This window comes from Erpetoichthys calabaricus, chromosome 12, assembly GCF_900747795.2.
Source record: "Erpetoichthys calabaricus chromosome 12, fErpCal1.3, whole genome shotgun sequence".
Classification (NCBI taxonomy): Eukaryota; Metazoa; Chordata; class Cladistia; order Polypteriformes; family Polypteridae; genus Erpetoichthys; species Erpetoichthys calabaricus.
This window is the reverse complement of record NC_041405.2, coordinates 28,196,376-28,219,674: the sequence shown is the minus strand read 5'-3', so window position 1 is coordinate 28,219,674 and position 23,299 is coordinate 28,196,376. Positions and strand designations below refer to the sequence as shown.

Sequence of the window (23,299 nt, the reverse complement as noted above, 5' to 3'; positions counted from 1 at the left end):
ACATCAGAAGCATCTTACCTGGGCTAAGGAGAAAACGGACTGGACTGTTGCTCAGTGGTCCAAAGTCCTCTTTCTAGATGAAAGTAACTTGTTCATTTCATTTGGAAATCAATGTCCCAGAGTCTGGAGGAAGAGTGGAGAGGCACAGAATCCAAGTTGCTTGAGGTCCAGTGTGAAGTTTCCACAGTCAGTGATGATTTGGGGAGCCATGTCATCTGCTGGTGTTGCAAAATCTGGTTTAATGACCATCGTATCAACTGTGCTTGATTGGCCAGCAAACTCACCTGACCTAAATCCCACAGAGAATCTATCAAGAGGAAGATGAGAGACACCAGAGCCAACAATGCAGACGAGCTGAAGGGCGCTATCAAAGCATCCATAACACCTCAGCAGTGCCACAGGCTGATCGCCCCCATGCCACGCCACATTGGTGCACTAATTCATGCAAAAAAGGAGCCCTGACCGAGTATCACGTGCGTATATGGACAGACTGTTCAGTAAGCCAACATTTCTGTATTAAAAATCATTTTTATTATTGGTCTTATGTAATAATTCTAGTTTTCTGAGATACTGAATTTTGAGTTTTCATTACCTGTAAGCCAAAATCAGCAAAATGAAAAGAAAAACACTTGAAATTTCACTCTGTGTGTAAGGAATCTATATATGAGTTTCACTTTTTGAATTGAATTAGCGAAATAAATTAACTTTTAAGATATTCTAATTTATTTAGATACACCTGCATATATTATACACACACATTTATGCTGGCATGAATGCTTTTCTGGGCATTGAAAAAGATTACTTGTACCAGTTTTTTTTTATTTGTATTTCAAGCTTACAAAATGCAATACAGTATCAAAAGTATGGACAATGAGGATTGAATTGCACAACAAACATAAAATCTACTTTGATTCCTATAAAGCAATGCTACAAATCAAAGGGCACAGAAAAACAAAACTGAAGCCACCCAACAAGCTCTGCTGTTTTCCTTCAAAGTAAGCCTTACCTTTACTACACAGATGAACCAAAGTTTCACATGGGATGTTCCGTCCACTTTGATACGGTTAAAGACTGTCCAGTTTGTCTTAAATACTGATTTTGTACATAAATACACCAAAATCAAATAATGTAATTTGCAAACTAAATGGGTTGCGGTGCAACAATAATAGTGATTCTTTTAAACTCCTCCTGGCTATTACAGTACTTGAAATAAAGAAAAAGGTTGACAATGTAAAACAAAATCTAAATTTAAAATGCATTTAAAAAGCAGCTTCTGATAGGTGCAGCCAAGGATAACAAGTATAAACCATTTCCCCTTCAAACGGTCTTTAGAAATATTACTGAATTAAACGCAGAAATACACACACTTAACTGGAATAAAACATTTTCCTTCCTCTTGCTACCATTTAACTGGTAGTTTGAACTACATTTTGTTTTTCTAAAGATGCATCTACTTCAAATAGTCTGGGAGTACTAAAAAAAATCCAGAACTACATTAAAAAGTTTTCACTTTATCTTCCTCGCATGTGCCAACCTCAGAATATTCACTGGAGGGACACAAACCTCAAAGTAAACACCGACCTGTGGCCTCTTAAAAGTTTTCATTAAGCTTAAGGAAGAAAAATGGGAAAAACTGGGGCGGGGATTGGATGTCAGGCAAACGTACAAAAATTCCTAAACAAGTAACTTAATGCTCATCACATACAACAGAATTGGAGATTATAAACCTTAAATCATTGGATAAAAAAATTGTAAAAAAAATTTCTTTCAGCCTTGCAAATAACTTGGAAAAACAAATTGCCATTTTATTTTAAAGGGAAATCAACACAAGTATAAAACAATTTTATACCTACCCAGAATTTCTGAAACTTAATTTTATGATTAAATATCGGGTATTCGTTAAATTCAAACGCGACATTTTCAGGGAATAAACAAAGTTCTGAGTTACACTGCTTGAGAAGTTAGCAATCGGCTTTAGAAAATTTAAGTTTTCTTAAAACTATTCTTGTCCGGTGAGATGCTGTCTCTGTTGGGTGTCACCATCCACTTACAGATTTTAAGGGTCACACACTTCAAAATAAGGGCATCTTTCTTACGTGCACACTGTTTAGAGTGACTCATAACAAAGACTGTTTAACAGACTTTTCAGGGAGTCAAGAAAGTATGACTTTGAATAACTAAATTTAAAACTTTACCATTCAGCTGAGTAAGTATTAACACAAACCCACACATTTTCCTTAAACACACTCAACCAGTTCTGCTCAACTTAGTCATTTGGTTTATTTTCTTGGTGGAGGTGGGGGAGGAGGAGGTGGGGGTGCGTACTGAAAAGGAGCCTGTCCCATATATCCCATCATTGGAGGCGGCTGAGGTGGAGCAAACTGTTGGGCCATGAGAGGCTGAGGCGGACCAGATGGACCACCCTGACCTGGTCTACCACCCATATTACCATACTGAGACTGTGGAGGCTGCTGTTGTGCCTGATCTGGATTGCCACCACCACCTCCAATGTTGCCTCCACCAATGCCACCAGAAGCACCCTGCTGCCCACCTCTACCATAACCACCTTGGTTTCCAGCACCGCCACCAGGACCATAACCTTGGTATTGATTTTCATATCCTTGATTGTTATGGCCTCCTCCTGATCCCCCATAGTTTGTGGCATTTGCTCCTGTGGCATAGTTCCCTCTGGTTTGATCTCTGCCTCTGTCTCTGCCATATGAGCGATCAGCTCCATTGTGGTCCCTGTTGGCACTGCCCCCTCCCCTGTGGTCTCTGAAGTTACTGCCTCCCATGTTGCCCCGACCATCTTTGTTCATTCCTCCTCTCATACGACGATCACATTCTTCCTGATACATCAAGTTTGGATTGTTTGAATTTGAAACATTACGATATCGTGAACGGCCACCTGTAAAATAGATAACACTCAATTAAACGAAGTATACATTAACCCTACACCTACCTAATGTTTTAACTTAAGCCATTGTTACCTTGCACAACTTTTAGTCAAAGGGGATGTAAAACTTAATGACGGCAGGCACTGATCTAATCGCTAGAGGACACAAGATTACATGACGAGACATCATTGGGAATATTCAATTGAGACAACTTTCCAGTGCAGAGTCGCATTTCCAATGCATTGCAAGCTTACCCATTTCTCTTAAACAATAACATGCTGCATGACTGAGCCAGTGCCCAACTGAATCGTTCAGAAGTACAGGGAGTTCAGCCTTAAACACTGCCCGCTCTTCCCCCACCCCGGCTCATTAAAATTAGACAAATTAAGCATACAAATAAAAATCTCTGGAGAGGTCATGTAATGTGATGCAGCCTTTAGACAAAATGTGCAATACAAACTCTTATTTGTGCCCTGTACACTATTTTTGTACCCTGATGGCAAAGAATATTACTTTATTGAAACAAGAAATAATCACAACTACAAAAAAGGGCAGCTGGCATCCATTACAGAAAACAAGACCTAGATCTGGAGCATTATGTTGCAGTAGGAGCAGGCAAGTAACTTGGTATCATTAAATTCAGTTTGCATATTACTTGTATTAATCATTGCCATTTTCAAAAGTACATTTTTAACTACCATGTTCCTAAGCTTGTATACATGGACCTTTGTAATTGCTGGCACTCATTTACCAGATACCCTCTCTCGAGAACAATAGAACACTCAAGTAGTAGTACTGTTTGAAAAGTCCATTGCCCTTACCTCCACCTCCCCTGCCAGTGTCCACTAGCTGCAACAGTTTGGGATTGATAGCCTGATTGGCTTCTTCCAAAACACGGATAAGCTCTCTAGCCTGTCTCAAGTTGCCAGGAGTGAAGAAGGTATAGGCCGTGCCCTTGTTTGTGCTACGGGCTGTTCGGCCAATACGATGTACATAGTCTTCTGAGGAGTTAGGGTAATCGTAGTTTATCACAAACTTTACATCTTCCACATCTGAACATCGATCAACAGCCACCACAGGTGGTGTTAAAATTAAAAAATAAAAAACATACAATTAGAACAAACACAAGGCAGATGGAATACAACTTAAATGATAATTAAAGTGAAGTACTCTCCAACTATCACTGCTAGGAGAACCTTCTGCAATATAATAAAAACATGCCTTACTTTAAAATATCTACTTATTTACATCATATGGGTTTTCATTATAGTTAGTAAAAGGAAGAAAAAAATCTATATATATTGAGCCATTGGTTGCATTTTACTAGCAAGTCACATCTAGATTTATTTTTGTTAATTACTTACCTCGTTCAACTTACAAAGTTATAATTTAAAACCTATTTCAGATTTGTTTTGTTCCATACGAAGACTAACACAAAAATGTCTACCTTTTCTAACATTCATAATTAACTTGTGCACACAATGAAGTCTTGTATACATGTGACTTTGGTATAATTTTGGAGAACGCCTGTGAACTAAGTGCTACACAATCATTAATCTAGAGCAAATTACACTTACCTGCAGATAAAAGCACACAAAAATTACAAATTGTTTAAAACTCAGAAAACTCTTAAAAGGAAATTTAATATATACAATTTAAGAATCATTTTTTATTGCTTGTTATAATTTGTTCATTCAATTGTGTGTTTTGGAACATGAAGAAGGAAAGAGCGCAAAATTAGGACTTCTGCGTTTGTTTTTCTTAATTTTCAAAACAACTTGCACTGCACTTTACCTCAAGTGGACGGTCAAATTTGCAAACAGAATAAGTGACAGAATACAAATCAGTACCTTAAGAGCACTGTAAGTATTATGTTAAAAAAAATGTGTGAATTTCAATTTAAAAATTAAACTTAGTTAAATTTCATGATTTATACTTTCAGCTTTACTTGGTCCATTTACGCTCTTACCAGAGGAAGCAGATTTTACAGCCAATTCCATTTGTCAGTTGCGATAGCTAATGAAATTCCATACTTTATAACAATTGGTCTTTTTTACATTTACAGAGCACTCTCCTTTTAAGACTATACCAAATTAAAACAGCTAAGAAAATGGTTATTATAAAGAATACATGTAAACAAGAGGGTAGTATGGACAATTTGTACACCAGAAAATTAATAAAGTTCACCGCCTGCCTATTTTAAATTAGTGGCCTTCTCTTCATTTTCTCACATGAAGATCTCCAAATCTGGAGGTTCTTTGAGTCTCCAATGCTCCACCCCTTTGGTGACACTGGACCAGTAAATGGGAAGGGAGCATGCATTGCACATCCCAAAGTAGTTAGAAACCCCTACATGCTTGGATCAGTGTGCACTTGAGCACACTCACCCATACTCTTTTGACTTAGTGAGGAATAGTCACAGGCCTTATGCTTCTCTGCGGTCCCATTACATTACTGTCCGTTTTGGTATTGAGTCGAAACAATTTAACTAGTGTGCTAGATGAATACCTTAACTGCCACATTACACCCATTAAGAGTAAGACATAGACTTTTTAAAACCAAAGCAAACAGGAGAGGTTTATATATAAAACAATGACAATGTAAATATGGTTGCCAGAATAGGCTGCTACTGAATCCTTCTAGGTGCAGGAGTGACAAAGAGCAAAATTCTCTTAACTTGCCATGAATGAAGTTACACAAGTCTGTTTCTCATTACAGTAGATGGGCTCATAATAGACACTGCTGCACTTGCAAGCTCCATAGTAATAGAAACTCGAATGTCTCCTGTAAGTGCAATGCCAAAAAAAGTTGCAAAAACAATGTGTTTTTGCACAACAGGTCCCTTTGCAGATTGATTTAAAATCCAGAAATATACATCTGTTCTCCACGCTCCAGTACTGTAGACACAAACTCATCTTCCCTATAAATTACCCAAAGCCATTAAGATTTGACTCCTGCAAGGGACGGACACTTTGTAAGAAATGTATCAAAGGTTTTCCCAGCATATTTAGCGCCTGCAACAAAAGACTGAAACCAGGCATATACAGCCTTTCTGCAGGCTTCCCCAAAATACAGGTTTGGAGAGCAATGATGAAATGAGCTGCTTTAAATATGGAAAAGAAAATTTACAATAATGTTAAAAGAATGGCCAAAAATATTTTAGTTTTTATTTGTTAATAGAGAAAGAGACAGAGAGATGAAAGAAGTGAAAGGAAGAAAAAAGCATTAGTTAAAAATCGCACTATAAGTAAACACAGACAAGACTAGAACAGATTAACTTCATTTTCTGACTTACCTTAAGTAGAAGGTGCACCAACAGGAATAGTGTTCCCCTCACAAAATATATCTTGCACAATGAGATGTGGAGGCAGCCAGATAAAAGCACTATTCTCCCTTTGCCAACAAATGACTGAAAAGGAAGAAGCTGGCCCACAAGAGTGAAAAAGTAGCTAAGCCAAATATAGCCAGCCAGCCATGAAATGTGTTCACTGTCTTCCACTGCTCTTCACTACTGAATGTGGTGATCATGAAGTTTCTGAATGTTACGTACTTTTGTTTCTCTGAAAAATGTGCCTTTTGGTGCAAATCTACACAAGGTTTCAACATTAAAGTGACCTCAAATCTCCAAAATCTAACATTAAGTGATATACTTATTACATAATATTCTGCACAAAGTGCAATTTTGATTCCTTGCTAAAATGAACAAGGAGGAGACCAATGGAGACCAAATCGGGAACACCAAGGCAGCGTATCAAATAGAGCCCAGGTAACCACCAGGTTACTTAAGTAACAAGAAACAGACAAACAAGGATCTTTTTTTGGCTTTGGACAGCAAAACACCAGTCAAAATACACAGACTGACGCTTTGGACAGTAGAGGGACATTTCGAAAATCTTGTCTAGGCAAGATACACAAAGAAGCATTCGGCACATAAATCATTCCAAGCTCATGTCCTTCTGCAGAGGCTCGTGATCGAGCAGTTATCGGACAGACCTGGAATCCTGTCAGCCAGGACCAGACATGACGTCAGGAGGGAGACCGTTTGAGGGAGGTCTAAAGGGGATGGTACAGGGGGGGCCTCAGCATTATAAACTATTCAACTCTTCACACCCAGGCAAGGCTTTTGTTTGCTGTCTGTAACAAACAACAAGAATGTTACCAAAAAGACTGAACATTTTCAGTCAAAATAGGATCTGTACAAAACTATGCTATTGATACTTCCTTTGCTCCACACAGATCAATATCTTTTGAACAAATACTTTTCATAAAATTAAATACAATAAATAATTTGCAAAATGATATGCTAAAGTTTCTGGCTACATGGAACACTTTTTACCCAAAATATAGTTTATCTAGGCAGGTCAATTTCCAAAATCAGTGTCACTAAAGGAAACCACCTATTTTGACTGCTGTAAACCCTACTGATTTAGAAGAAATCATAGTCTTTAATGCAAGTAATACCAGAAACAACACTTTTCTACACTAAAATCAGAGCAGCACAAAGCAGATGTTTATTTTCTGCTAAATCAAGAAGGGTTTACAGTTTACTGGACCTGTGAAAAAAACAAATACGCCAACAATCTAAAGATTTGGGGTAACTATCAAATCTCTGCACACACAGAAGAATTGCAGTCAACAATTAAAATAGAAGCCTCAGGTATGTTGTCAAAATAAACAACAAAAAGCTGAGACAACTACTACTAGAGGTCTCTCTTCCCTTAGAAAATAAACATCTCTGTGCAAAAAAGCTCTATTTCCAAACTGGGCTGAAGTGAAAACTACAATTAAATTATGTGACAGCAGCCTTGTGTTGAGGGATGTTGAAATGGGAGGCCCCCAAACCCCCTTCTCTGAAGAATTTACTGGACCAGCCCTCCTTCCCGATCAGGCAGGCAGAGCTGGCGCATTGGTCTGTGCTTGATGACAGCTGGGACTGATTAACCTGGCTTTCTCCTCTCCTTTCTCCCCCACATCTGGGCTCTCGAGTAGTCATGCCTAGGTCCTGCTGCAGAACCAAAGCCTGTACGCTTCAAATGCAGGAAGAAACTTGGAAGGAAAAAAAAAAAGAAAAAAAAGAGATTTGGTTAAAAATATTTGCCCATGGGGAATTAAAATTAAAAAAAAAAAAAAAACACGCATTTTTCTACTTATATTGGCAAAGTATCAAGTATAAAACTATGAGAATATTTTTTAAACACTATCACCTTATATCCTATCTTCAAAAACATACCTAATCCACGTTGAAGCCACATCTGTTGCAATAAGGATTGGAGCTTTTCCACTGCGAAACTCTAAAAGTAAATAAATAAATAGTAATTTCACAATTTCTTTCATCCTCACTAAAGAAATTAGCTTTAATTAGAGAGTTCTGACAAAGTAGTTCAGAATCTGTATTCTAACTTTAATCCTGCACACATAAGCATTCCTGACCTGAAATACTGTAATTTGTTTGGGAAACGGACTCACTTAGAAAATATAGACCTACTGTACATGGTATGACTAATTGAAAAGGAAAAAAAAAAAAACACAAAAGGAATAATACAAATTATGGCCACAGTCATACTTAAAAAAAAGACAAAAAACGTGACATATTGAATATATTTGCCTCACCTGGAAAATTATGTCATTGTGACCAAGAGGCTAAAGCACTGGCAGCATACTGCCCAAAGCACTACCTGTTCCTTGATTCCACTATTGACTCAACTGCATAACCCTTAGTAAATAATAATATGCTGCATACACATTTTGGAAGTGCCTCTGAATTAGATATAATGATATCCTCCAGTATTAATAGCTTGTACTCCATTAAAGCAACACAACTTACCATTTAAGACCCAATCACGTTCAGGCTGGCTTTTATCTCCATGTATGCACATTGCAGGCCACCTGTAGGTATTATGTTATTCTTTAAGCATTATATATGTACATAATACATTGATCAAATAAACGCAAAAACAAAAAACACTTACCCATCTCTTCGCATTCTTCGTGTAAGGTCATCACATCTCTTTTTGGTTTCGACAAAGATAATTGTTTTATTTTCTTTCTCTGCCATTATCTCCTCCATCAACTGTATAAGTCTATCAAAAATATACAAGTTGTAAGAAGCAGGTGGAGTTTTTTGTCAGTAAATTACCATAATGACTGAACGCTTAAGTTGCTTCAAGGAAACTGGACTCCTCTATATTCCTGCACTTGGAGAAGGTGTAATTTAATATCATACTTCAAACCCTGATGAACTCCATGAGTGACTGTCACCTTTGCCAATACTGAAAGTCATAATACAGCATAAAGAACAAGTTGTGCATTTAAAAAAAAAAACTCTGCATAAAAAGACAGCTGTGTGACCCAGAATGCCTGGTGCAAAGACAAGGTAACAAGTAGCAAACAAAGGCCCAATGTGCCAGGACATGCTGCATTTTATTTTGAGAAACAGTACCCGTTTCATAAGAGGTAAATATTGCAGCATTAATCCCGATATAATAGAAACACATTCTTATTACACTGTCTCAAACAAAAAATATGTTGCCAAAATAAGAAATCAAAGGCACCAACTAGTGTGTACTATGCATATTCAACTCCTACTGACTTTTGTAATGGGTAGGAAAAATGCTACCTTAGGTCACACATAAAATACAATGTTTTAATAATTTATCATCACTTTGGAAGCATCAGCACCATTCAAGTTTCAAACTCACTTTGTCCTGGGCACGGTAATGGAAAAGCTGGAACCTTTCCAAGCAAGGCAAGAACAATCCCTGAACCAGGTGCCAGTCCATTGAAAGTTGAACACACACCCACCTACACTAGGGCCAATTTAGCGTCTTCAAACTAACAAATCTGCACGTCTTTGGACTGTGGGAAGAAACCACTTTATAAACATGATAATGATTGCATGCGTGATGAACAAAAAAGTTAAAAAGCACCTACTTGTTGTCTTTTTCACTCTCTTGACAAACGTCAACAATCTGCAGAATGTTGTGGTTAGCACTCAGCTCTAGTGCACCAACATTTATCTGGACATACTCTCTTAAAAAGTCTTCAGCAAGCTGTCGAACTTCTTTCGGCCAGGTTGCACTCCACATAAGAGTCTGACGATCTGGCTATACATAAATTTAAACAGCAAGACATTTTCTTCCTTTATTTCTGGGCCAGTTCATCAGAAATGTGTCCAATTCAGTCAAACATGCTCTGGTAGAATATTACAAAACCTTGCCCTAACTAGTATTAACCAGTTGAAAGTATAGAATTTGACAAAACAAAGCAATAGTAGAGCCTTCTTACCCTGATTTGGTCAACTATTTTGCGAATTTGAGGTTCAAAGCCCATATCTAACATCCTGTCAGCTTCATCCAGAACCAAATATGTGCAGCGTCTCAGATTAGTCTTTCCAGCCTCAAGGAAATCTATAAGACGACCAGGAGTGGCAATACATATTTCTACACCTATTGAAAGAATGCAAGAAAACTGTTTAAATATATACAATACAGACAATTCATATTCTGCATTTAGTAAAATGTATTAAGTTCTTCAAATATAATCCACCTACATTAGTCTATTTCAAAGGGAACTTACCTCGTTCAAGATCCCTTATTTGAGGACCCTTTGGCGCACCCCCCGTATATACAAGTACTCTTGATGCGTGATGTTTTTCCATAGTCATACGCCACCTGCTGCACTTGTTGAGCCAGTTCTCTTGTTGGAGCTAACACAAGACACTGCATATAACAAGGAAACAGTACAAGTCTTGCACCAAAATATTAGGAAAATCAGAACATTTTTAACTTTGAAATATGCTGGATGGCAGCACTAATTTAAATAGATGTGCAACAGTAATTTGAAAGACAGACATTTTTCAAATGTCAAAAACAAGGATGAACCTTAGCATCCTTAGTATCAATTTACTCTCAGAAATGAGGCAAAAACATTATTTTTTTCAACAAGAAAAATTAGTGTGTAACAGAAGCACGTTAAAACAAAAATATCAACATAAACATAGCAAGAGAGGTATGACTAGGGTTCTCTTCTGTCCTGATACAAATTTAGTACATGCCCTTCATCTGACACTTTTTGAAACAGTCACCAATGCAAGGTCTGATATTGAAATTAGGACAGTAAAGAGTGTTTGTGTAGTTTTCTATTATTTTCAGTTGTTTGCGCGATCTGCACAACCGACACTCTAATTGAGTTATTGTAGGATACCACAGCAAAGGCTTAGTGACTTCCGCATTTCCCTTGATACAAACACTGACAGTTGCAGCATTATGAACAGTGCCTATGAAGCTAGTGTATTTCTTGTCGTAACACATTGTGACATGCACGCAGCCTCACTGCACTACACATCCTGCTTCAACAGCACCTTTGTGACCCCATCACACAGCAGAGTGTGTCAGCCATAGAAAACCTCATCACCATGACAATGAGTTCGCTCACAGCTCTGCACAAAGCGTCCGTCGTCGGCCAGGGACTGATCGGCCGATCTGGGGGGGGTATTTTCATTTAGCCCAATGACCTGCCCCACTTTCTTTTGTCCCCTTCTCCTCCAGGACAATCCGATGCCAAAACAGATATGCAACCACAGGACCAACCTGAGGGAGGACGATTAGCAGAACCTGGACTGAAGGAGGGAGCTGTGACGTAATGACTCAGGAAGTCACAGCTTGCTTGCTTGCTGAGTGGTAGCTCCCTCTTCAATAAATATGCTTGCAGTTCTGTTTGAAGTTGTTAATAAAGCTGATCGTTCTGAAGACAGAGACTCAGCCTTATGTTTTTGGGGTGTACGACAGTGATTCACGTGTCACAACATGATCAAAATTATTTTGCCATTCTACCACAATGAAGCATCACATGACCAAATTCATCAAGCACATCATAGCGGTTACAGTTGTACATCGCCTTTTGCATCAGTTTCACTATCTGTGTCAATGTTTGTTGACCAATTCACTCTCATCACTATCACTTGATTCAGGTAATGTTCCAACTTTAGTTTTTTTCTAAAGCTGGCTTTACAGCTTTTCATGTACACACTATTTTGATGATGTTCCAACAATGATGGATGGATTAAAAGCCAGAAGTCTGTGATGACCATCAGCATCAAGTGACTCCGTGAAAAAACACGAACTACAAAGAGGACTATTTAATTTATGTTAGGTAGAATGCCCAGAGGACTGGGCGGTCTCGTGGCCTGGAACCCCTACAGATTTTTATTTTTTTCTCCAGCCTTCTGGAGTTTTTTTTTTTGTTTTTTCTGTCCACCCTGGCCATTGGTCCTTACTCTTTTCTATGTTAATTAATGTTTTCTTATTTTAATTTCTTATTTTGTCTTTTATTTTTCTTCTCTTCATTAGTAAAGCACTTTGAGCTACTTTTTGTATGAAAATGTGCTATATAAATAAATGTTGTTGTTGTTGTTGTATTTTGTGTTTTGGTTGATGTTTTTGTTGCAACATGAAATTTTATTCTCTAGGTGGCATCTGAATACTGTTCCAGTTGTTATTCAAGCTTAATGGTGTGCACTGGAACATAACAGCTTAATCTGAGAGACTTGGGGTTAATGGTTTTTACACAGAACTTCAAGACCAAGAGATGCTTGGAGTTTAAGATAATTTATTTGAAGTAAAACACCTATCTAAAGAAATTGTTCTTAGATATGGTATCATAGGAAACCACTGTGAATAAGGGACATGGCCTTGGCAAAATGCATTTTAAAGGTAGAGTACCTGAACACCTTGAAATAAGCTCAGTGAAAAGAATACTACATACATGGAAAAACGCATTCCCAATCCTTTTAAACGACACACCGAGCAGCACTGTTCACAAGAAAGAAACTGGCACGGCAAATAAAGAAAATTGTGCCTTGCTGATCACCCACTTGTGAAAGTTAAAACACTTACATTGAGGTTACATTGCCAGAAAAAGCTAAATCCTAAGTTGGATGTGAATGTGACATGAAATTCACAACGTACAGTAAAATAGGCCAAAGGAATGATTAGAATGGAGTGTAGGCCAGGAAAACGGAACAAATTCAGATGTTCACTCTCAATTCTGAATGTTAAGATTACAGTCAGTATACTTACAATTGGGCCATCTCCTCGTTCCAGGTAAGGCTGATGATTAATATGGACAATAGCTGGCAACAGGTACTACAGTTCCAAGTAAAAAAAAACAAATCCAATTAAAAAAAATAAATAAATAAAAGTATTTAACATAAATCAACAAACTATTAAATAATCACTGAAACCTGAAACAGTAAATATCAAAACAGAGGGAGTCAAATGTAACTTAAGGAACTTCCTCATAAATAAATCTAAACTTCCAAACTACAGCATCCATTTTAAAACCACTTAATCCAGTTCATGATCATCAGCAGCATACCCATTAATAAAAAGACTCATGTGTACATAACCATACTCCGTCAAAGTATAAAATAGGCCTACAAACACTGACTGAAGCATAGGTTTCAGAAACTATAAGGCAGTAGTGCTAATCACTAGGCAACTCTGACCACTACTTTAAAAAGTAAGCATCCTTATTCTTAATCTAATGAAACAGACCACAGTGCTTGATTTTTTCATTACCGCCAGTGGTTTTCCCAGAGCCAGTTTGTGCAATGCCCACCATGTCTCTACCACTTAGGGCCAAAGGGAAGCCCTGAGCTTGAATGGAAGTAGGCTCTGAAAAGTTCTGTTCTAGAAGCACATCCATTAACGTATTCTAAAGAAAATTGAACAGGGGGGAAATGTAAGAAAAGCAAGAAATATCTGCCAAAGTAATAAATACAGTTACCTCTATGACGATGTGCAAACAAAAAAACAAAACAGGTTTTGACTTAAAGGAATACTCCACCCAAAAAATATCACTTTTTAATCTGATGTTTTAATGAAGATATAAAGAAGATTCATTATGAATGGGAAAAAAAAATCAATGACCAATTCTGACATTGGCAAACAGTGAAAAATGACCATGGAAAAATTAAATAAATAAACCAAAATGATACTTGTGTAGTTATAGTCCACATGTCTAAACTTTTGCGTAGCTCAAAATGTGAGAGATGTTCTCTCTTTTTTTTTGCTATTAAATGTTGCTAAATAGCTATTTCCTGAATTACTCAATAGTTTTCATTATTTTCTTCGGCCCAGTCTTGTATATTAACCTCTTCTTCCAATCTGGAGGGATGAAGAGATTAAAAAAAATGCTAATCTATGCACATTTACTGGATTCTACTCTTACAGGGATTCCGCACAGTGCACAGATACCTGCTGAAATGACCAAAGGCTACTGGATATGACAAATTCAATTGCCAGATTAATGAACAGCATTCACATTGAATAAAGCAAATCCAGGTATGGAGAGTTAATGACTGTAAGCTTTTGTTCCAACCAATATGTTAATTCACTGTCAGTCTTGTAAATGTAACTCCTTGTCTCATCAGACAGCTTACTCTAACACTTTGTTAAATGTCTGAGAAACACCATAGCTGATTTTGTTGTTTTCTAAGAAAATATAGCATACAAGGAATTTCTGATACAGGAGAATTCACCGAAATAAAAAGCACACAGTAACCCACAGCTATTGTCCACCGCAAACTGACAAAGACCTGAAGCTTAACATAACATTGAATAAATAAATGGTAGAAAAAGTAAAAATGAAAAATAAAGTACTGTACGTTGGAAAACTGTGCTTGGGGTGAAAACTGACAATTGGGTTTGGGGACATCCAGATCCACGGACAGTGATCTCTTTTTTCCTGCGATATTCCTCAACTTCAAACTGAAACAAGATGCATTCTCATATTAAACATTTATTTTCACTTTTTATTTGCTATAGCAATTATACCACATAAATCTAATTACTGGGTGTCCATTCCGTGCTTACTTCAGGGTGTCTCAGCATAAAAGTTCTTCTCAAATTTAGGAAGTTCCTCTAAATCCCATTTCTTTTTTGCGCAGTTCTTTCACCAGGATTCCCAAACTTCTTATTGGGAGGAGGACCACCACCCCCAACCTCCACCACGGTTTGACCCAAAGCGAGGGGCTAAAAGAACACAAAAACAGAAATAGTTTAATTATACTTCCAGACACTGAAAATCAAAAATACTAAATAGTATACAGTAATCCCTCCTCCATCGCGGGGGTTGCGTTCAGAGCCACCCGCGAAATAAGAAAATCGCCGCGAAGTAGAAACCATATGTTTATATGGTTATTTTTTTATATTGTCATGCTTGGGTCACAGATTTGCGCAGAAACACAGGAGGTTGTAGAGAGACAGGAACGTTATTCAAACACTGCAAAACAAACATGTGGTCTCTCTTTCAAAAGTTTAAAACTGTGCTCCATGACAAGACAGAGATGACAGTTTCTGTCTCACAATTAAAAGAATGCAAACATATCTTCCATCTTCAACAGAGTGCGCGTCAGAGAGAGAAAAGCAAACAAATCATAGGGCTGTTTTAAGTATGCGAAGCACCGCCGGTAACAAAGCTGTTGAAGGCGGCAGCTCACACCCCCCTCCGTCAGGAGCAGGGAGAGAGAGAGAGAGAGCAGAGAAAAACAAAGTCAAAAATCAATACGTGTCCTTTGAGCTTTTAAGTATGCGAAGCACAGTGCAGCATGTCGCTTCAGGAAGCAGCTGCACACAGAAGGTAGCAACGTGAAGATAATCTTTCAGCATTTTTTAGACGAGCGTCCCTATCGTCTAGGTGTGCGAACAGCACCCCTGCTCACACCCCCCTACGTCAGCGCAAGAGAGAGAGAGAGAGAGAGAGAGAGAAAGTAAGTTGGATAGCTTCTCAGCCATATGCCAATAGCGTCCCTTGTATGAAATCAACTGGGCAAACCAACTGAGGAAGCATGTACCAGAAATTAAAAGACCATTGTCCTCAGAAATCCGCGAACCAGCAAAAAAATAAATCTGCGATATATATTTAAAATATGCTTACATATAAAATCCGCGATAGAGTGAAGCCATGAAAGGCGAAGCGCGATATAGCGAGGGATCACTGTACAGGAAAACGTTTCTATTAGTAGTAAATCACCGTCAAGCAGAAATTTCACAAAACACACATTATTGTTGTTCATTTAGACAAAAAAGAAAAAAAAAAAACTATATTTAAATTATTCATACTAAAATGTATTGGTTCAGATATAAGCTACAAATTTCAGGTGTGATGCGCACTTCAGTACCAATATGTGAGATTGATTAATTTTATAATGCATGTACTTTTTTGGTCGTGGTGCAAGACCAGAGACTAGAGATGGTGCAGAAGTCATTGCTCTCTAACTGTACACGTGAGCAAGAAAGTGATGTGTTTACAGTTTCTCTTGAAATGCAAATAAACAAAGAAGGGATGGATCGAGAGAATTTTACATGGGGGTTGGCAGAAAGATTTTTAAGAGGATTGTATCGTGGTGAAAAAATTGTCACTCCAAAAGGCTGTTTACCTGAAATGAAGGTATAAGGACTCAGAGGATAGGCAAACGGAGTCTATGGTTTTATTGCAATAAAACAATAATAATAACACGGACTCAACCCAATATGGCCAAACTGGACTGAGCCCTGAACAGTTCAGAACTCAAAACTTATACAGTAATTTCTTATCACTCCGACTCGCTCAATTAGCTCATTTGCTGTTTTTCTCTGACTCCCCCCTGCACCTGTCCAGCCGATACCTCGAGTTCTCATGGGAACCATTATTACCTCCTGACTTCCCCGTGCAGCGCGCCTCTGGTATTTTTACTGTCTATTGTTCATCTTTATTTTCTGTTTGCTTCTTTTTATTGGGCTCGGCTGGGAAGAAGTCCATTTTGGGCTTTCTCTTATTTCCTTTCTAGGCCTTCAAACTATTGTATAATGGTGGCCTAAAGCTAAGCTTTAATTAAAAAAGAAATATGACGTGCTTTTTATTTAATCATTTGCTTTGGCAGCCCTGACTTTCAGTTAACTCTTTTAGGGCGGATGTCGACTTTTGTCGACAGGAGGGGTTGAAGGCTAATGTCGACAAAAGTCAACATCCAGGGATAGGGGGCGACAACATCAGCTGTTAATTGCGACAAATCTCACTGTCACGTCACAGGCATTCCCTCTGTGCTTGGAGGAATGCTAGACTTGTTGACTCGGCAACTAAACCTTGCGTGTGCGTGAGTTGCGAAATGTAAACAAAGGCAAGATGGCACAGACATGTGAAAAGGCAGCGAAGCAAGTGCAGAAAAGAAAACACTCGGCAGACGATGTTTTTGCGCATTATCGTGGAGTCGGACTCTTGATTTTTCAGAATCGGATTTTATTGGCAGTGATCAGGAGATCGAGCAAGAGAGTGAGAAGCAGGCATCAGCTGATCAGACACCAGCCGATGCCGCGCCAGCGGATCTGCTGCCAGGTTGAGTGCCTCTGCGCAGCCCGATGCATCTACGGCAAGGTTCGCATGGGAGCATTGGTCCAAACGTGTTTTGTCCCCTGGTGGCTTAGGTACGTGCTGCTGCAAAGTTTTATTCACTTCTGTAATAAACAGAAGCAAATCCCATGGGGTGAGCCAGGCTATAATGCCATACATAAAGTTCATAAAGTTTTCAGATGATGAAAAGAGGTGACCAATACGGGTTTTCATGCAGGCAAATGGGTGACTTGTCTCTCTACAGTACACACTAACAATATATGTGAGAAAGTGCAGCAACAGACAATTGAAAAATAGGCACCAAGACAACACATATTGTAAGGAGTGCAAATGTGGCAATGACTGAAATTGGCTGCTTTGAGCGAGATCAGACTTTGCTGTGTAAAATGTATGGGATATGGTATGTGAAATCATAGAGTATGCAGGCCATCTACAACATGACAGAGACAGTAAGATTTGTCAAAAGTAATATTTTTGTTGATTTGATATGTTAAACAATTGCTTTGTGTTCTTCTTTTAAAAAATGTTAGTTTTTGGAAAAATATTCAGCCCTGGAGAAAAGAACAAAAAAAAATTAGCCCTAATAGAGTTATATATCTGCACTAAGGTTAATGCTTATATATTTCTCTATATTTATTTAATACAGTGAATACACTAATTTTATTTTCCATACATCACATCATCTTGACCTCGTTGTAACAATGCCTTTTGCCGTTTCTGCCGACTCCGATGACCATTTTTTCTGCATTGGTATCATTCCTTGCTTTCTGGCCTTCTAACAACAGGTGTTCTTATTCCCCCTTCTCTTGTCCCCTGGTAGTTTCTGTACGTCATTTACTTCCTGTTCTATCCTTCCTTTCCCAATATTGGTAATTTTCCTTCAAGCTTTAACTAGAAAATGCAATATAACTAATGTCTTTATTTAACTATTTGCTTGACATATCTTATTTGCTTGTCATGTCTAAATTATGCTAAATCTAACGCTTTAGAAGCTGTTAATTACTTTTATGTCTATTTACAGTATGCTAATACATAAATTTTTATTTTCAATAATTGCAACAAGAAAAAATTCTTTGAGATGAACATATATGGCATACATGTTTAAGGTAGGCGTATTTATGAGCTAATTTAATGAAATCAGTTGTTGTCACCGATTATGAATCTAACCAAAACAAAAACTCACATCCACAGTGGGTCCATAGGACTGAGTTTCAAAACCCCTGACTAAAGCTAAGCACTTACTGTAGCTGTAAATTACACACACCACAAAGAGAAAGGAAAAGTATAGAATTTACTAATTATTTTTCTCTGAAGAAGTTTACATAGAAGGCTGAGCTCAGGACATGCTTTATGTTAAATGAACTTATGTGAAACATGTTATTACAATTTTTATGATTTACATTATATTTACATTGGGAGACAAATGGGATGGCACATAATTTTGTTAGGGTGGCATTCCATAGACTCGCCCCAGAAACAATGCAAGTTATTTTGTTTCAAGTTCTGGGATGGCACTGGTATTGCAATGTATATTTAAGGTTAATTTTGTCGTGTTGATGCTAAGGAAGAATGCTGGCTACCATTTTGTTTCATGACAATAAGTGAATGTTATTTGGGTGCACTGTTTATAACCATTGCTAATGTTATTAGTCTATTTCAGCATGATATGTTGTTACATTTAACTATTGTAATGTGACATGTCAATTGTTAAGTTCCAGATCCATGTGTTAGTATTCTAAACATACAAAGAGACACTTGTCTCAAGCAATTTCAGTAAGGTATACCATCTATATATTGCTACCATCCACTGGGCATGTAATGGTATTATTTAGTACTACTCTCATTGATAGGCATGATGATTTACAAAAGTTAATTTTTTGTCTTTCAGAAAAAACACACACACCTACTGTGGGTTTGTATGGATATAAAATGAGAAATCGTTCCTTTTGCCAGTTTCAAATATGTGTGAACAGGTTGGTAAAGAAAGCAAGTGGGTTAATCCTAAAGCTTTCTCATGTCTCGTCTCTGCCCAGACATTTGCAATGGTTTCAACTTCCCTGTGCACTGCAGTGCATTATTGGGAAGGCTGCCAACTGAGCAATATCTTTTTAATATTCATCATTTGTTTAATTAAGGTACTCCTTGCCTTTACTTGGTTTACAAATGAAACAACAGAATGTAGTATATGTTGCACTATAACAATTTTAAGCATTCTCTTCTCATTACCATTATTTTATTAGCAGTTACCCTTATTCAAAGTAGCTTAACAAACAAACCTGTAAAATGAGTTTTAGTGTTTGCTGGGAAACAATTTAAAAATACACAACAAAACTTTAAAAGTAAATCACAAGAAGCCACCCTAAACGTCCAGTTTAGTTAAAAAGGTTGCCAGGAAGGAGAAGTGAACAAAAACTTTAGCTGGCATTTGGAACCGTCATTTCCTAATGCCTGCATACCTTGTATCCCTGTGAAGCACGTTGCAGGGCTCTCATACTATGATGGCCACTCTGCCAATTAAGTGGTCTGCAATTCTGAAAATGCTTTGGAGACAAATGATACTGGATGCATAGATTTCACCATATATGGCCCCTCAAATTGATATTCCACTGTTAGCTTAAGAAAGCCTCACTACTTTGCACACTTCCACTGCCTGTTCAATGGAATTTACAGAAAGGAGCTGCAGTCAGCAGACAGCACGGGACTTTTCTCTGTGGCTTCCCTTTTAACATTGTATATTTACAATACTTTAACACAGCTGTTCACTGTACAAATATTACATTTTAAGACATTTAAGGTTATTTTATGACAGTATAAAAAATGTTCTTTCACTTAAGGAATGAATTGAGGTTGAATTTCTCTCTATTAACTAAAACATTTTGCATGTTACTTTTCTGAAGGACTACTCTGACTGTAATTGACCCATTTCATGTGCAGTCATACAGATAAAATACCTCATATCAGGGCTCCAGACAACTTCACCTCAAGAAGCCAATTGCTTTAATTTAGGTGCCAAATAATTAAATGTATAAAATATTAATCTTTCAGTCTCTCACCTTTCTCACCTCCACACAAGTATGCCTAATTATTTTCCTTCTCCTGTGCAGTGTATCCTTCCCTTGTGCTTTTGTGTCCATCTTGATAATTTGGGTAAATGAATGTCAATATAACTTTCAAAATATGTACACTTATTACAAACCATGTATTTTATTTAGGCTCCGAGTCTGTGTCACTGAAAGTCAATGCCAACGGGCCATCCAGTGTAATTTGGGCATCTTTTCATCTTGTTTGAAGTGAGCAAGAAACCTTTTAGCTGCCCAGAGTTAATTTTTTTAAGCATTTGATGAGTTTTAATCTGACATGAACTGATGTTTATGTATTTCACAGGAAAACAAGTTTTATAAGATAATGACACCTGCTGAGAAAATAAGATCCTCCCCCAATTTAAAGTTGTGCTCATGAAATGCAAGGATTTTTTTTTGATATAACAAACTATGTAATTCACACAGTTTTAATCACTCATATGACAGAAGTTAAATTTGAGTTCCACAACAAAGTCTTTCCCATGGTAATTTATTTGTTTCTTCTTTTTTTTTTAGCCCCCAGAAAAAAACTACCTGAGTAAATGTTTAAGAGCAAGGCAACATGTATTGCGTAAAAGTGGATTAGTACATTTATTTTAATGATTTGTCTTTTAAATGACTTTGTTCAGAGTTCTTGGATGTCAACTAATTAATTAATTATAACTTACTATTATTAATTTCAAACAAATTTGTGAATTTCCCCTTGGGATTAATAAAGTATCTATCTAATATTTTACTAAATCTTATTTTCCATGTTTTTTTGTTGATGAGCTCCCACTAAACAACGTATTGGTAACAGAACACAGTGCGCATGCCACAATGACTGAAATAACAAAGTGGCATTTATCAGTACCATTTTAATAAAGTTTACTGTCCACCATCAATCAAGGAGCAACATGCAATACACCTGCAACCTTAAAACGCAGATTTCATCACTATGCTTGAGGAAACGTCGAGCAGTTGGCTACACATGCATGTTTACCAACGGACAGGCTGGTATTTTTGCACAGTGCATGCATTAAATCAAGAGAAGCAGCACACAAAGATGCACGAACACAAGAGGGAAGGGTCCAGGGCCTGTTGACATGAGATCCGTGATGTTCACACCAAGTCAGAAGGAACAACTGAATTCCACTGGGCACAGATATCTTCATAACAGAAGACGCAGGTGATGGGAACATGGATTTCAAATGTTCTGCCTGTCTTTCTTGCATTTGGATGACCAGTTGCATTATATTCAGCCCTTCGTTCATTATTCTGGCACAAGAGTAAGCAGCCTCTTCCTGAATTTCACCATTTGTAATACACAGCTGCTGCGCCATGTAGGGAGACATACTTTCAAACACGTGTCTCCTAGTCTCTACGTAATTTTTGCTGTGCACGCATTGCAGGGACAAGTCTAGTATAAACCAGTCATTAATGGAATGTGGCTAATGGGTCTCCAAAGAGGAACCCACCCACCACCGTACAGACATGTGTTAACAGCATATCTGCTCAACAATTTAGAGCAAAGGTCTTTTGCATCAGTTACAATGTAATTATATTTCTATGATTTAACTGCTAAAGTCTACTTTTGGTCACATGTCTGGAGCCCTGCATATCACACTTGAGTATACTTTAAGCAATTCCACCTGGACTGTTAAATTACAGGATAATTCAAATAGTTCAAAAGGAAGGAAGATGGAAGAATGGAAAAGTAAGAAAGAAAAAAATCACTTCCAGTGGGACACCGGCTTAGGCATCTATTTAACCCAAAATATAAGACCAATTCCACCTTATTACAATATTTTTAAATGTACCGTACTCTTGTCATATTAACAGGGCTACAGAATACTATTGATTTTATTAAATTCCTCACTCCATGTCCTTTCCATTTGTAGATTGTCCTCTTTGTGGTATATTGAAAGCCCAGTAACTTAGAAATGGCTTGGTAGTCATTTCTAGACTGAAAGATATAAACATCTTTCTTTTGATCTCTTTAGGAACTTCCTTTGTTTGTGATATTATGTACTTGCTGGAGCTTGTGCTGGTATTGACCCTTCATTCCCAAGGTAAAGTTAAAAGTAATGGCTTATGCAGAACATAACTGGTTATAATCAAACCTGGGCATGTCAGACTTGCACTGCAGTTGCTCATCTCATCACCAGACCATGTCAATTTACATTACAGAAATTCATTGGGCATGTAAAGTTAAGTAATCTCATTCCAAACTTCCAGTACAGTCATACTCTCCCCTTTTTGCGACAGCAAATAACGTGTTGCCTGAAGGAGTTGGGACTCACCCGTTTCATTTTGTGTGAGGGTGAGTCGGTGGGTATGTCACATTAGGTGACATGGGAATGAAGGCAATGACTAAAAATTGCTGGAAAAGTTATCTAAAGTGGCATGGCTTTAATTGGGTTGATTTAACTAGGGGGCCGTTTACTGGTGTCAGATAACTTTTTTTCATTCAATAAATCACTAAAGTAAAAAAAAAAACAAAAAAAAAACAAAACACATGCTTCCTTTGCTCACTCACATGCTTTTCATCTAAACATACATTATATTTGAACACCAAAATACACTCCGTGCTTCAAATTGCAGTAAACATGGACATTGGCAAGGATGAAAATCCTTTTCCACTGCACTTTACATTGTTCTTAAGGGAACAGTAAATCTTTACCTAAAATTTACACATTACTGTAAATGCATTATAAATACACTGCCTGTCCAATAAAAAAAGTCGCCACCTGGATTTAACTAAGCAAATAGGTACGAGCCTCCTATTGGGTAATTACTGCATGGGTGATTATCTTTCAGCTAGCAACAAGTTATTTAACCCCAACTGGTGCAATGAGTTGCTTCTCATTTCTTAAACAACCATGTCGAAAGACACATCTCATGGTCGTGGAAAAGATGTCAGTCTGTTTGAGAAGGGTCAAATCATTGGCATGC

At 37.6% G+C, this 23,299-nt stretch overlaps 1 protein-coding gene across 1 annotated transcript; it reads right to left on the bottom strand.

Annotated features, from left to right (window-relative positions):
- Positions 1–798: 798 nt before the first annotated feature.
- ddx17 (DEAD-box helicase 17) lies at positions 799–21,687 on the bottom strand. The gene is given in 18 exon segments (XM_051934925.1): positions 799–2,908; positions 3,719–3,949; positions 8,128–8,137; positions 8,139–8,188; positions 8,722–8,783; positions 8,867–8,977; positions 9,828–10,000; positions 10,182–10,342; positions 10,473–10,515; positions 10,517–10,615; positions 12,974–13,046; positions 13,483–13,603; positions 14,558–14,606; positions 14,609–14,682; positions 14,771–14,843; positions 14,846–14,929; positions 16,262–16,335; positions 21,348–21,687. Coding segments are annotated over 18 exon segments (2,457 nt in total). The 3' UTR covers positions 799–2,279.
- Between the last annotated feature and the right edge of the window lie 1,612 nt (positions 21,688–23,299).